At 42.0% G+C, this 16,343-nt stretch overlaps 1 protein-coding gene across 3 annotated transcripts in view; it reads left to right on the top strand.

The window, feature by feature from the left end:
- The window catches only part of LOC106572513 (rap guanine nucleotide exchange factor 3), a 45,700-nt gene that overhangs the window by 16,146 nt on the left and 13,211 nt on the right, over nucleotides 1-16,343 (top strand). For all 3 annotated transcript variants that reach the window (XR_001321139.3, XM_014146742.3, XM_014146743.3), the window contains 13 exons: nucleotides 4,993-5,099; nucleotides 5,189-5,310; nucleotides 5,569-5,809; nucleotides 5,976-6,060; nucleotides 6,689-6,749; nucleotides 7,839-7,915; nucleotides 8,074-8,220; nucleotides 8,340-8,443; nucleotides 8,938-9,026; nucleotides 10,223-10,301; nucleotides 14,460-14,610; nucleotides 15,033-15,115; nucleotides 15,526-15,556. Coding sequence is in view for 2 of the 3 variants with exons in the window: in XM_014146742.3 (XP_014002217.1) it covers nucleotides 4,993-5,099; nucleotides 5,189-5,310; nucleotides 5,569-5,809; nucleotides 5,976-6,060; nucleotides 6,689-6,749; nucleotides 7,839-7,915; nucleotides 8,074-8,220; nucleotides 8,340-8,443; nucleotides 8,938-9,026; nucleotides 10,223-10,301; nucleotides 14,460-14,610; nucleotides 15,033-15,115; nucleotides 15,526-15,556 (1,377 nt within the window). In the remaining variant the exon portion in view is untranslated. The remainder of the gene's footprint in view (nucleotides 1-4,992; nucleotides 5,100-5,188; nucleotides 5,311-5,568; nucleotides 5,810-5,975; nucleotides 6,061-6,688; nucleotides 6,750-7,838; nucleotides 7,916-8,073; nucleotides 8,221-8,339; nucleotides 8,444-8,937; nucleotides 9,027-10,222; nucleotides 10,302-14,459; nucleotides 14,611-15,032; nucleotides 15,116-15,525; nucleotides 15,557-16,343) is intronic.

The following is a 16,343-nucleotide window of genomic DNA, read 5'->3' as shown; positions in this document are numbered from 1 at the left end:
GGAGACTGTAGACTCACCCACAGAGGAAACTTTCATACAGTAGTGGAAACTATAGCGTTTAACACAGACAAGAGGAAGTAGTTCAGTAAACCCACACACCACACTCAGTGATTCATTTATTTGTTTGTGGTCCCCCTGGAAGTGTTTATTTATTTATTTTTTAATTACTGAGTGCCCACTCCGCTGCCTACATAGCTACTGTGCTGAGTGCTCCGCTGCCCCCACCTCACGTTGGTCGTCTTTGTCTGGTCTCTGGTGTGGACTACAAACTTCGTGTTGTATACAACACTGTTCGAACTATTTCATTCCCTCAGTAGGCTACAAAGCATACACACGATTTCCTACGAACTACATGTTGTACACAACGCTGTTCTTTCTAACTATTGCATCCCATGCCTCAGTAAACATAAGCGCGATGTACAGTTTTTCAGAAGGAGAGTAGGCTACAGTACATGCCGAGAAATACATTATCGACATGTTCGTACAAACGCTGTTGTCAGTATTGCAAACATAAGCACGACACAAACAGGCAGTCTAGCGATTTCATGTTCTTATAAACTGCTGAGTTACATGCCCCTATTTACTCTCGCCACAATATCAGCATATATGGCTAACGATGCATATACGGCATAACTATGGCACCGGGCAATGCAAAACGAACTCGCCCATTGTCCGACTATTTTTACCGGTCCGGATTACACGCTCGCTGCCTAGAACGTTCGGCAGCTCAGAGGTGGAACGCAGCAAGTAACAGACACGCAGTGTAATTAGCGATTTGAATGTTATTTTTTTTAATCACCGTTACAAACATTGTCTAAACTGAGCAGGCAGACAGTAAAGTAGTTAATTTTTCAGAAACTACAATATGGCAGCAACTATAAAGATTAGCCTACATCCCCACACAAATAGCTGATTGTTTTTTCTCCAAAGTATAGAGACGACGTCCTGCTTGTGCAACTAGAATATACGTTACAACAAAGAGAGAAGATTGTAGTCTTTTATAATATATATGTTTTGAAATGTTATTTCAAATATCCGCAGGGTTTGTATTTCAGCTGTTCAGAAGAGGGTGCGTAAAGACCAAAACTTAAAAGGGAGTGTGAATGTGTGCGTAAAAATAACATGCGCCCAGCGTGATCCGGATCCGTTTTACGCCTCGATCACACCGACGGTGACTGTGGTGGTGCAAAATGGTATGCAGCATCATCTGGACATGTGTGCAACAAAAGTTCAATATTCACCTGCAACCATTTCTGTTACGCCGTCAACACATACAGTTTGATAAATCCAACGTATGCCTCACACCGAACGTACTGCCTCTGCAACGCAATGCTGCAAGGCAAACGCAGCGTTTCATTGGAAATGAATGTAATTTTGGTGGTGTGATAGATTTAAGAAAGAGTTTTCCTGCGGGGCGTGGGCGAAAACTCCTTATCTGTAGCAACAGCCTAAAGATGTATATATTTTTAAATATAGATAGTGAATCGAGGAATAAATACACAGTGCATAATAATAACAGGGCTATATACAAGGAGTACCAGTACTGAGTCGATGTGCAGGGGTACGAGTTAATTGTTATTTAATTACAATATATATGCAAAAGTATGTGGACACCCCTTCAATTGAGTGGATTCGGCTATTTCAGCCACACCCATTGCTGACAGGTGTATAAAATCAAGCACACATCCATGCAATCTATATAGACAAACATTAGCAGTAGAATGGCTCTACTGAAGAGCTCAGTGACTTTCAATGTGGTACCGTCATAGGATGCCACCTTTCCAACAAGTCAGTTTGTCAAGTTTCTGTCCTGCTAGAGCTGCCCTGGTCAACTGTAAGTGCTGTTATTGCGAAGTGGAAACTTCTAGGAGAAACAACGTCTCAGCCACGAATTGGTAGGCCACACAAGCTCACGGCTGAAGCGTGTAGCACATAAAAAACATCTGTCCTCAGTTGCAACACAGTTCCAAACTGCCCCTGGAAGCAATGTCAGCATAAGAACTAGGATTGCAAAGGGTCGGAATCTTTCCATGTGAAGTTAAGCCCTTGAATTTTTGGAATTTTGCTTACATTCATCAAAAAAGTTAGCTTATAACAGTGAACCTTGAGCCATCCTCAACAAGGTTGGAAAGTGACAGTGAAGATGAGGCTTCAGAGTCTGATGTTCAAGAGGTGGACATTGAGGAGGTCCAGGGAGAAGATATGGAAGCCTGAGAGGAAGACAACCAAAGCTTTAGTTTCTAGACTTTCATTTTACAGATGCGATGGATCATTGCCGATCATTCAATATTCCCTTTCTTTTGTTGTTCAGTGAAATCATCCCATGTGAAGAGTCAACTCATTTAATTAATGTTCAATTCGTAACTAAATGTTTTTTAAAATTTCTATTGGAAGGATTTAATCATTTGCAATTATGTCTACTTGTGATAAACTAAAGGGTTTATGTTTCTGTCTCCATTTGATATGGTAAATAAACTCAGCAAAAAAAGAAACGGCACTCTTTCAGGACCATGTCTTTCAAAGATCATTCGTAAAAATCCAAATAACTTCACAGATCTTCATTGTAAAAGGTTTAAACACGGTTTCCCATGCTTGTTCAATGAACCATAAACAATGAATGAACATTCACCTGTGGAACGGTCGTTAAGACACTAACAGCTTACAGATGCATAATAAGTAATGTGAAACTGTGTAGAATTGCAGGAATTGCGTTTTAAAATGTCTTTTAAACAGTAACTCTCACTAATTAAAACAGTAACTCTCACTGAGCCCGAAGAATGAAGTTACCAAACAGTGATTCTTTTTTTTGTGGGCATTACCGCAGACCACATTAGCTATTGTCAGAGACATCCAACCCATAAACCGTTTTAACAGGCCCAGATGTTCAGGGTAAAGCCCTTTTGTGATGCTACACCATTCAAACACAGACATAGCCATCAAAGGCAGACTTTACTTGGTCTCAATAAGACGTTTTTTTATTAATGTTTATCTAAAGCACATAGTCAATCTCTTCCGGAGCTGAAACGTCAAAGAGAGCAGTGAGAGAGTGGGCCACGTCTACAGTAAGTACAGTATGTCATTCACTGGCACTGGCACACCTGTGTGAAAAGTGTTTACTCTGTAACCTGACACATGCCGTCAGAACAATCAAGTGAAGAACTAGACATACAGGATCAATGACACACTGCCTTTCTTTTTTATTGTCTATGATCAAGGTTAGGAAGTGACATTCTGTACCCAGGATGTACTGTAGGAAAGGTTATGTTTTGGTCTGTTTTATTAATAACACTGTGTTTAAGATAGCAAACGGTACACAGCCACAGTAGAAATGCCAGCCTGGTTGCAATGATGATAGGGGATTTATGCATTTGGAGATTATTATCTCAGTGTCAAAGGTCAGAGGTAACCTGCCTAAGGACATGGTGGTAGCTAGTGGTCCCACAGGGACAGTCAGGGCACATGGGAATAGTAGTGACCTCCAGCAAGCACAACCAGTAGAGCCAGTCTGCAGGCCTGGGAATGGGGGGCACATCAGATGCTAGAGGAGAGGCTGAGAGGTTCAGAATGATGCCTACAGTCTTTGAATAAAACAGCCAATGAGAAAACTGGTGGATGAAGGGGAAGAGAAGGGAGGGTTTAGGATCCCTCAGTTAACTTCTCACACAGCAGGTGTGTCTCTATGAACTTCCATTCCTTTGTCCATGGTTCTGAAAACACTTTCTTTGAAATTTTGCTGAGGTCTTTAATACTTGAGTCTGGCTGTATGAGAACCCCAGGTTCTGTCAGGTTATGTTGTCATCGCAGAGGCCTGAGTCGGCAGATCAGTTACGGGTCAAGAGCCAATCATTTCATCCTGAGTGGCGTGGAGCCAGAGCCATTGGCCAGGGCAGGCTAGTGAAAGGAGAGAGAGGCAAAAGGTCCTCACAGGGAAACTGGAATACCACAACCAAGCCAAGTGGAGAGAAAAGCCATAGGAAATGGTGTTCATTGAGTTCAATCTGAATCTCAAGACCACCACCTTGGACAAACAGTGCCCTGAAAGAAGCCCAAGAACAAACAAGCAACTGTGTGAGTCACTAGTGGAATCACAAGACTAGTTTAGGAGCAAGAAATTACAGAGTGGGAGGGAGTGAAAATAAGAAAGGGAGAAGAAGGTGAAAGAGAGTGTTCTAGTTCATTAATAAATCGAGTAAATATTGTTATGTAGTAGTTTGTCACGGACGTTGCGCCTTAACAGGAAAAAGTAGGACAGAGACAGCATAGCAACAGTCACAATGTGTTGTGAGTTATATAAGCTTTGGTCTGCATCACTGATTGCTTTTACACTCTTTTTCTAAATGTTTTATTCCATATCCTGTTTGGGTGGTAGAGCAGGACATAGACAGAGACAGTGGGGGGGTAAAATTAGAAGGGTGTTTACTCTTTATTCTAAATGATCGTGAGAAAGTGGAAGGAAAGTGAAAGCTGTCAGAAAGGAAAAGTTGTCACTATAGCCAAGTGACATCCACCTCTTCTCTCTTATGCGGAGGGAATTTAGTTGTGTGCTTGCCTCCCACACACACAATTAGGGCCCCCGCAAAGAAAAACTCTCCACTCACACTAGTTACGTATGTGACATCACACATGGTCTACTTTCTATAATGCTCCTCTCAGAAGATATGTTTTCTGACACTTGCTTTTCACGTTTCATTCTAACTCCTGCCTGCAGTAGGTCACTGTTGTCACTTATTCTATTGATAAACAAGACCTTCTGTGATATTTCACATTTCTGCTTTATTCCTAGAATCTCCTATCTTAACACATCATATAAAGGATTGTTGGTTGTGTGTCTATAATAAGCATAGAAAGAGACCCATCGTCCAATTATCTTTTGATTTGTACAAAGCCTACATTTCACTTGTATCAAGTATTTTATAAGCTTTCCCTCTCTCTCTCTCTCTCTCTCTCTCCCTATTTCTTTCTCTTTCTCTCTCTCGCTCTCACCCCTTGTAGTTTCTGTCTGATCGTATTCTGAAGGCAGCCAGGGTGGTGTACAGTGCCTTGATAGAGCGTAACCCTGACCTGATCAGAGACAGAAAGCATCACCTGAAGACCTACAGGTATGTATTGGGCCTCCTATATCAATGACTGCAATAACTATTACTTTGTATAGTTCCCTTGTAGAGGTCTCACTCTCTCCTCCTTACAGACAATGTTGTTCAGGGAAAGATCTTGTTGACTGGCTGATGAAGCTAAACAAATGCCTCCAATCAAGGAGCCAGGCAGTTGGAATGTGGCAAGTCCTGGTGGACGAAGGAATCATTGTTCATGGTAAATGAGATTGCTTTTAGATGTGTATATAAAGTAACTGCAATTCTTTCATCAAAGTTCAAAATTCTTAATCAAGCCATAGCAGTTTTGGTCACTGTAAATTTTGTGATAGTTATTGTCCTTGTTTTTAACAAGTCCTCACTTTCATTAGAGTGGGTGAGAGTATTATCATCATGTATTATCAAATATGATCAGTGAGAATCAACTCCTCTCTGTGAGTGTAACAAAAACTCAATGTCTCCTATCATCACAATGTAGTGAAGCAAGAGTTAAACTTCCATGACAAAGACACTCAATTTTACCGCTTCCTGGATTCGGAGATTGGACTGAACCACTTGACTAATGAGAAGGATGCACTGAATCACACAGCCAATGAGAATCTCTACCTGAAACACACAACCAATGAGAAGGACCAATCAGACGAAGAGCTGCAGGAGGGTTTGTCGTTATTACTCCAGATGGGTCCAGATGCTCTTCTGACCATGATTTTACGTAAATGGTGAGTTCCATTTTATTATAGTGTGTTTCTGAATCAAGTTTGTTTTACCCTTGAAGTCAAGGGAACAATGAACTTGTATTCTATCCTATCCTATCATAACCCATCCTATTCTAAATCATAGCCTGCGACAGTATTGTAACCTGCCCATATCCCTTCGACTTTGTAGCCCCAGCCAGCGAAGTGCTGAGGACCTGGAAGTGATCTATGAGGAGCTGCTTCATGTCAAAGCTGCTGCTCATCTCTCCACCTCCGTGAGTGACAGCATCCTGTTCTGTCCCTGGGCTGGCTGAGTCCTAAATGTCACACTCTTCCCTATGTAGTGCACTACTTTTGAACAAGGCACATAGGGCTCTAGTCAAAAGTAGTAATAGGGAATATGGTGCCATTTAGGATGCATACAGCCTGAGTCTGGTCAGAAGATGTTCAGAACGTTCTGTAGAAATAAGAAACTGCTACACCATGGGCTGTATTCAAAGTCTCAAGGTAGGAGTACTGATACAGCGTCAGTTTTGCCTCATAGATCATAATGAATAAGATTATTTGGACCGGGGGATCTGATTCTAGGTCAGTACTCCTACTCTTAGACACTTTGTGAATTAAATATGGGCCCAGTTCTTAGAAAGTGGATTGAGCCTCCTGTGGACTAGCAAACCTGCACATGATGACGGTTTCCCGGATCCAGATTAAGTCTACTCCTGGGATGCAAAAGCAATCCTCAATAGAGTATCAAAAGTGGTTTTAAATCCAGGAATCCGTTTAATCTGGGTCCGAGAGGAGGAAGTAACCCTACTGTATGTCCCATAGAGCTTTACACTGCCCCTCCCTCTGACCTCTCCCTGTTCAACACTGTCTTGTTCCCTTTCCTTTTTCCTCTTGTAGGTGCGTAAGGAGTTGGCAGCAGTGTTGGTGTTTGAGTCCCATGCCAAAGCAGGCACAGTATGTGAGTGTGATAGTCTGTAATAGTCATCTGTGATGTTTGTTTGAACTGTGGTGGGCCCACATCACTACCACAGTGCTATAGATGCTCTGTCTCTGTTTCCATCCTCCCCCTCACTGCAGTATACAACTAACCTGTCCTTTAGGCATAACTAATTATTCCTGCCACTGATGTAAAACCAACTGAAACCCACTGGAATATTTCAACATCTTTATCTTGGACAATCAGTCCATTAGATTGTCAGAGAAACTGTGTGTTGGCAGACCTGACAGAAACGTCAACCTAAATGCCGTGTGTACCTTTGTGAACATGGACAAGAAGATACAGATCACCAGTATTTTGCCTCCCAGCCTTTCGTTTTTGTTGGACTTAGTCAGTGGTGTAAAGTACATAAGTAAAAATAATTTAAAGTACTACTTAAGTAGTTTTTTGAGGTATTTGTACTTTACTTTACATTTTATATTTTTGGCAACTTTTACATTTACTTCACTACATTCCTAAAGAAAGTAATGTCATTTTTACTCCATACATTTTCCCTGATACCCAAAAGTAGTCATTACATTTTGACAAGAAAATGGTCCAATTCACACACTTATCAAGAGAACATCCCTGGTCATCTCTACTGCCTCTGATCTGACAGACTCACTAAATACACATGCTTTGTTTGTAAATGATGTCTGAGTGTTGGAGTGTGACCCTGGCTATCCGTAAATAAAATTAAAAACAAGAAAATTGTGCCGTCTGGTTTGCTTAATATAAGGACATTGAAATGATTTATACTTTTACTTTTGATACTTAAGTACATTTTAGTGATTCCATTTACTTTTGATACTTAAGTATATTTAAAACCAAATACTTTTAGACTTTTACTGAAGTAGTATTTTACTGGCTGACTTTCACTTTTACTTGAGTAATTTTCTATTAAGGTTTCATTACTTTTACTCAAGTATGACAATTGAGTACTTTTTCCACCACTGGACTTAGTGCCCTTTGGTACATCATTACCTGTGAAGATGACTGACTTAGATGCTGATGTGTGAGAGAGAGAGACTGGTGTGATTAACCCTGATTATGTGTCTCTGTGTTTCTCAGTGTTCAGTCAGGGAGACAAAGGTACTTCCTGGTACATCATCTGGAAGGGCTCAGTCAATGTCATCACACATGGAAAGGTAAGGCCATTACCCCAAGTATCTTATTTGTTCACAATTCTTTAGTATGCACACTTTTGATAAATATTTGAATACTACATTTGAATTGTATTCACACTGTACTTACAGTTACATACTTATACCTTGTGTGTGTGTGTACGTGCGTGTATGTGATGCAGGGTCTGGTGACGACGTTACATGAGGGAGAAGACTTTGGGCAGCTGGCCCTGGTGAACGATGCTCCCAGAGCAGCCACCATCATCCTGAGAGAGGACAACTGCCACTTCCTACGAGTCGACAAACAGGACTTCATACGCATCCTCAAGGTGGGTTTGGTCACAGCCTGATGTTGTGTACATATCGTATTCATACTGATGTGTACTGTCCTGTGTGCATTCATACAGTATGTGTGTAAGTAGACACAGTCTGTATGACTGTGTTTCAGGATGTGGAGGCTAACACTGTGCGTCTGGAGGAACATGGGAAAGCTGTGCTGGTGCTGGAGAAGGCTGAGTCGACCAATCAGGGAGGGACAGGAAACATCAGCAAGTAAGGCACGCACACCTCTCATACAGCATACTGTATAACAATAGTTAAACAAGCACTTTAGATTCTTCATTCAACCTAAATGAACACACTCATCCAAGGCGTTAATCCAATGTCATGTAAACACATTTCTTTGCTGTAGAGTGTAACACGTTTCAGTACCATTTTTGTGGACAGTGTTGTTAATTGTGGCAGTTACCTGCTCACCTATTGTTGATTCAACACAGAAATGGACTTCAACCCTGTTCAGTTGAATGGACTGCACTTTATCTCACCTCAAGTGTTTTAACAAACGTTGGGTTTAATGAATGTGATGCTGGTGATGCTGACTGACTGCCTCTTTAGTAAAGTGTCTGCCTGTTGCTCTCTACACGCCTACACACATACCTATACTTTCTTCCTCTTCCTGTCTTCTTTTTCTATCTCTCTCTCTCTCTCTCTCTCTCTCTCTCTCTCTCCTCTCTCTCTCTCTGTCTCCCTCTCCCACAAACACACAGGTATACGGTGATGTCTGGAACACCAGAGAAGATCCTAGAACACCTGCTTGAGACAGTGAAGTTGGATACTAATGGCAATGATGCTATAGGTATGATGCTATAGGTATGATACTGTAGGTATGATGCTATAGGTATGATGCTATAGGTATGATACTGTAGGTATGATACTGTAGGTATGATACTGTAGGTATGATGCTATAGGTATGATACTATAGGTATGATACTGTAGGTATGATACTGTAGGTATGATGCTGTAGGTATGATACTGTAGGTATGATGCTATAGGTATGATACTATAGGTATGATACTGTAGGTATGATACTGTAGGTATGATGCTATAGGTATGATACTGTAGGTATGATGCTATAGGTATGATGCTATAGGTATGATACTATAGGTATGATACTGTAGGTATGATGCTATAGGTATGATGCTATAGGTATGATACTGTAGGTATGATACTGTAGGTATGATGCTATAGGTATGATACTGTAGGTATGATGCTATAGGTATGATACTATAGGTATGATACTGTAGGTATGATACTGTAGGTATGATGCTATAGGTATGATACTGTAGGTATGATGCTATAGGTATGATGCTATAGCTATGATGCTATAGGTATGATGCTATAGGTATGATGCTATAGGTATGATGCTATAGGTATGATACTGTAGGTATGATGCTATAGGTATGATGCTATAGGTATGATACTGTAGGTATGATACTGTAGGTATGATGCTATAGCTATGATGCTATAGGTATGATGCTGTAGGTATGATACTGTAGGTATGATGCTATAGGTATGATACTGTAGGTATGATGCTATAGGTATGATTCTGTATGGCTTGCCTTAGTCCAAACATCTCTCTACTATAGTGGCTGGACCCCTCTATGTCAGTAGACCACTGACATACTCCCACTGTTTTATGTTCAAAGAACAGGAGTACCTCTTTTAAGACACACTATAGTGAGCAATCTGGTGACCAGGATGAACATACAGTAGCTTCACCTCTGAATCCACAGCCAAACTTTAAAGATAGTTTTATGGGAACTGTTTGTTTGGGTCATTCACATGAAACAGCCAACAATGACAGAAAACAACAGGCAGAATCAGGTCAGTCACATTCCTGGCTATTTATTTTATGTCCGCTAAAAGCCAACATCAGATGACTCAAATTGTTCCTGTGTTTTCAGGTAGGAAGCACGGGGACTGCGGGAGGGACACATAATGCCATTAGGCCTTGTTAGTGTGTTATGTGTTGTTCTGTCTGTGTGCCTACAGATCCCTGCGTGAGCGACTTCCTACTGACCCACAGGGTCTTCATGCCCTCCAGCCAGCTCTGCCCGGCCCTACAACAGCAATATCCTTTATGATGATGTAGGTGTGATAATGATGACAATGCCATAAGTTGTTGTGTTTATTTCTATTTACTATGCCTCAATTCAATCAGATCAAGTGTTAACCAGCATTGGCAGACATCCTTATAGCAGATGTTTTGGCACTGTGACTGCGGTATTTTAAATGTTTTTATTTAACCTTTATTTAACTAGGCAAGTCAGTTAAGAACAAATTCTTATTTACAATGACAGCCAAACAGTGGGTTAACTGCCTTGTTCAGGGGCAGAACGACAGATTTTTAATTTGTCAGCTCGGGGATTCGATCTAGCAACCTTTCGGTTACTGGCCCAACACTCTAACCACTGCCGCCCCTATGGGCTGATCTTGTGTGTCACAAACCACCCCTTTCCTTATTATCCCTACCGCGTTAGAAGCTCAAAACGGTAGCAGAAAGTGTAGGCTAATGCATGTTTTCAGTCTAATCGAGGTGTAGAACATAGAATATCAGGCATTCAAGTGCTTGAACTTGTAATACAGATGCATGAACTTCTAACATGGCTGCATGGGATTTCTCAGATTATAAAAAATGTGTGGTTTCGTTGCATCCAATAGTAGTGTCCGTGATAAGATAAAGCAAGGAGCCACTTGTGGATTTGACACATTTGACAGCTCTAACGCAGTTCCACCTCCGAAATCTACTAGAATCTAGCATTTACATTTTGTCTCTATAAAGACACAACAATTTGTTCTTATAAATGGGAAGCCAGCCATGTCGAGGAAACCGACGACTCACTCCTGGACAGGCTAAACACCTTATTCGAGGAAAATACAGAGCCGCCAACGTGGGCACCACCGCTCATGAGGAATGTGAGCTATAAATTTGCATACCGCCCCAACAGATCCACGGATGACACAATCGCCATCGCAATGCACACTGCCCTATCCCATCTGGACATGAGGAATACCTATGTAAGAATGCTGTTCATTGACTATAGCTCAGCCTTCAACACCATAGTGCCCTTCAAGCTCATCACTAAACTTGGAGCCCTGGGTCTGAACCCCGACCTGTGCAACTTGGTCCTGGACTTCCTGACAGGCCAACCCCAGGCAGCAACACCTCCGCCACGCTGATCCTCAACACGGGGGCCCCACAAGGGTGTTTGCTCAGCCCCCTCCTGTACTCCCTGTTCACCCATGACTGCGTAGCCACACACGTCTCCAACTCAATCATCAAGTTTGCAGACGATACAACAGTGGTAGGCCTGATTAACAACAATGACGAGACAGCCATGGCGGAGGGGTGCCAGGAAAATAACCTCTCCTTCAACGTCAACAAAATGAAGGATCTGATTGTGGACTTCAGGAGACAGCAGAGAGAGCACACCCCCATCCACATCAACGGGGCTGCAGTGGAGAGGGTGAAAAGCTTCACGTTTCTCGGCATGGAAAGGGTGAAAAGTTTCACTTTCTCGGCATGCAAATCACTGACAACCTGAAATGGTCCATCCACACAGACAGTGTGGTGAAGAAGGCGCAACAGAAATTTGTCTTGGCCCCCCGATTCACGGCCTGTTCACTCCGCTACCATCAAGAAGGCGGAGACAGTACAGGTGCATCAAAGCTGGGACCGAGAGACTGAAATACAGCTTCTATCTCCAGCTCCTATCAGACTGTTAAATAGTCACCACTAACCGGCCTCCGCCCAGTGCCCTGCCCTGAACTTAGTCACTGTTATTAGCCGGCTACCACTCGGTACTCTACTCTGCACCTTAGAGACTGCTGACCTATGTACAGAGTCATTGAACACTGGTCATACAGTACATTCGGAATGTATTCAGACCCCTTGACTTTCCACGTTACAACCTTGTTCTAAAATTGATTCAATTGTTTGTTTTTTCTCTTCAATCTATACACAGTACCTCATAATAAAACATTTGCATTTTACATTTGAGTCATTTAGCAGACGCTCTTATCCAGAGCGACTTACAGTAGTGAATGCATAGATTTCATTTAAAAAAAAATTCTCCGTACTGGTACATGGAAATATCACATTTACATAAGTATTCAGAGCCTTTACTCAATACTTTGTTTTTAGCACCCTTGGCAGTGATTACAGCCTTGAGTCTTCTTGGGTATGACGCTACAAGCTTAGCACACCTGTATTTGGGGAGTTTCTCCCCTTCTTCTCTGCAGAGAAGCTCTGTCAGGTTGGATGGGGAGCATTGCTGCACAGCTATTTTCAGGTCTCTCCAGAGATGTTCGTTTGGGTTCAAGTCCAGGCTCTGGCTGGGCTACTCAAGGACATTCAGAGACTTGTCCCGAAGCCACTCCTGCGTTGTCTTGGTTGTGTGCTTAGGGTCGTTGTGCTGTTTGAAGGTGAACCTTCGCCCCAGTCTGAGGTACTGAGCACTTTGGGGCAGGTTTTCATCAAGGATTTCTCTGTACTTTGCTCCGTTCTTCTTTCCCTTGATCCTGACTAGTCTCCCAGTTCCTGCCGCTGAAAAACATCCCCACAGCATGATGCTGCCACCACCATGCTTCACTGTGCCAGGTTTCCTCCAGACGTGACGCTTGGCATTCAGGCCAAAGAGTTTAATTTTGGTTTCATCAGACCAGAGAATCTTGTTTCTCATGGTCTGAGACTTTTGGCAAACTCCAAGCAGGCTGTCATGTGCCTTTTACTGAGGAGTGGCTTCTGTCTGCCCACTCTACCATAAAGGCTTGATTGGTGGAGTGGTGCAGAGATGGTTGTCCTTCTGGAATGTTCTCCCATCTCCACAGAGGAACTCTGGAGCTCCGTCAGAGTGACCATCGTGTTCTTGGTCACCTCCCTGACCAAGGCCCTTCTCCCCTGATTGCTCAGTATGGCCGGGCGGCCAGCTCTAGGAAGAGTCTTGGTGGTTCCAAACTTCTTCCATTTAAGAATGATGGCGGCCACTGTGTTCTTGGGGACTTTCAATGCTGCATAAATGTTTTGGTACCCTTCCCCAGATCTTTGCCTCAACATAATCCTGTCTCTGAGCTCTACGGACAATTCCTTTGACCTCATGGCTTGGTTTTTGCTCTGACATGCACTGTCAATTATGGGACCTTATATAGACAGGTATGTGCCTTTCCAAATCATGTCCAATCAATTGAATTTACCACAGTCTCCAATCTGTAAGGACTGACGCTAAATATGAGAAGCAGGTACGGGGAGTTGACATTTAATACAAAACAGACAGGCAACAAACCAGGAACAGTGTCAGCACACAAATAAACAAGCACATATGACAAGTAATGCTGCACAGTGAATAGAGCAGGGAACCAGACAGATATAGGGAAGGTAATGACAGAGGAGATTGAGTCCACGTGAGTCCAATAATCGCTGATGCGCGTGACAGGGAAAGGCAGGTGTATATACTGATGGCAGGAGTGCGTAATGCTGGGGAGAGCGGAAGCAGGCGTGACACAATTAAACATTTCAAGGATTATCAATGGAAACAGGATGCACCTGAGCTCAATTTCCAGTCTCATAGCAAAGGGTCTGAATACTTATGTAAATAAGGTATTTCTGTTTTTTATTTAAAATACATTTGCAAACATAAAAAAAAAAAAAAATTGTCCCGTTGTCATTATTGGGTGTTGTGTTTAGATTGAGGATATATATATTTTTTAATCCATTTAAGAATAAGGCTGGAAAGTATCAAAATGTGGAAAAAGTCAAGAGGTCTGAATACTTTCCGAATGCACTGTATATTCTGGACTCTGACATTGCTCGTGCTGATTTATTTTTTCTTCATAAAAAAAAAAATTGGGGGGGGGGGGATTTGTGTCGATTGTTTTGTGTTCTTAGGTATACTGCACTGTTGGAGCTACAAACATAAGCATTTCGCTGCACCTGCGATAAAATTTGCATAATATGTGTACGTGACCAATACATTTTGATTTAAGTGGATCACATACCCACCATTTGTGGGAGTATTTTTAATTGGTCTGCCAAAAACAAAATGAAAAGTTTTAAATGTTATTAAATTAAATAAATTAACATAATTTAACCAAAGCATCCAGCTCCTCAAACTGAAGAAACAGACTAGTGTCTCTTCAGTCGACAGGAACTCAGACAGTGATCTAGGTCTAGAATAGCTGTGTTAAGTTGTTGGTCAGATGGGTAGGTTCCTTTCCTTAACCCTGAGTGCACTTACCATGCTGAGCCGTCTGAGGGCTCAGAGCTGGAGAAGGCAGCCTACGCCCTCAACACTAAGCAGAAGATAGTGAAGCTGATTGGCCAGTGGGTGGCGCTGTTCAGCCAGATGCTCAAAGACGACCCCATCGCTGTTGACTTCCTGGAGGTGAGTGAGGGTGGTAGTGGGCTTCTCTATGAACACACACAGATATTATGTGTATGTACAGATATATACAGATGTAGGATCTTAATTTGAGACAGTTTGCTACAGCAACAGAAAATGTGAATTATGTGGATATTAATTAATGAAAAAATTGTTGCAGGGGTTGATACATTTTTCGTTAGGGCAAATCAAGACCGACATTTTAAAGTGGAAATTAGAAGCCTTTGTAAACTCTGAATACATTACAAGTTTACATTTCCTGCTGTGCAGAAAAATTCTCAGCAACAAATGAGTGATCAAATGAAGATCCTACATCTGTAGATTATCTACACAGGATCAAAAATAGCAGTCTTATATTAATGTTATTTATCCAAATATAAGGCTCTGAAAAGTAGATAATATAGAACATATTGTATGCATGACAGACGCTGAGGAAAGAGGTGTCAGATGACTCCCGTCTGTCCAGTATGCTGAGAGAGCAGCTCAGAGACAGGAGGAGAACCAGAGTGTGAGTATGAACACATCACCCAGTCAGTCTGTCATATAGAATATCGACCAGGTGAATGAATGAGGTCAAAGGTCAAGATACCTGTTATATGTCATTGGTTGGATTGGATATTAATGGTGTGACTTCAGTAATGTGTAACTTAAGTTATATCTATTTCTATGTACTGTACTCACATTTTGAGAGGCTCACATACCCAACATTTATGGCAGTGTATTTTTTTATCTGTCTACCAAAACAAGGCATCTAGCTCGTCCTGATGAAGAGACGGACTAGTGTTCAATTGACAGAAGCTGAAGCAGCCACATTGTTAACATTATGAAGTATTGTAACCAGGATGATGGGAGTATTTCTAGCATGTAGATTCTAATGCAAATAATTTTGCATTTTTGTATTTTTCAATATCTTTCCAGGCTGGAAAATGGTTTTGGGGCACTGGCAAGAGTAAGTTACTTTATAATAATAATATGCTTATAATGAATAATCTTGGTTAACCCAGAACTAAAATCCTGCGTAATTTGGTCAAATTCTGAAGTTATGTTTTAGTAGACTGTCCACGAGAGTACATGCTCAATAAAGATCACACGCACACATACACTATATATACAAAAGTATGTGGACACCCCTTCAAATTAGTGGATTTGGCTATTTCAACCACACCCATTGCTGACAGGTGTTTAAAATCGAGCACACAGCAATGCAATCTCCATAGACAAACATTGCCAGTAGAATGGCCTTACTAAAGAGCTCAGTGACTTTCAATGTGGCACCATCATAGGATGCCACCTTTCCAAAAAGTAAGTTTGTCAAATTTGTGCCCTGCTTGAGCTGCCCCGGTCAACTGTAAATGCTGTTATTGTGAAGTGGAAACTTCTAGGTGCAACAATGGCTCAGCTGCGAAGTGGTAGGCCACACAAGCTCAAAGAACGGGACAGCCGAGTGCTGAAGCACGTAGCGCTTAAAAATCGCCTGTCCTCGGTTGCAACACTCACTACCGGGTTCCAAACTGCCTCTGGAAGCAACGTCAGCACAAGAACTGCACAAGGAGCTTCATGAAATTGGTTTCCATGGCCAAGTAGCCGCACACAAACCTAAAATCACCATGCGTAATGCCAAGCGTCAGCTGGAGTAGTGTAAAGCTCACCACCATTGGACTCTGGAACAGTGGAAACGTTCGACAGACGAATCTGGGTTTGGTGGATGCCAGGAAAACGCTACCTGCCCCAATGCA

Source organism: Salmo salar, chromosome 15 (genome assembly GCF_965601325.2).
Source record: "Salmo salar chromosome 15, fSalSal1, whole genome shotgun sequence".
Classification (NCBI taxonomy): domain Eukaryota; kingdom Metazoa; phylum Chordata; class Actinopteri; order Salmoniformes; family Salmonidae; genus Salmo; species Salmo salar.
The sequence above is the reverse complement of the archived record's forward strand: the minus strand, read 5'-3'. Positions and strand labels throughout refer to the sequence as shown.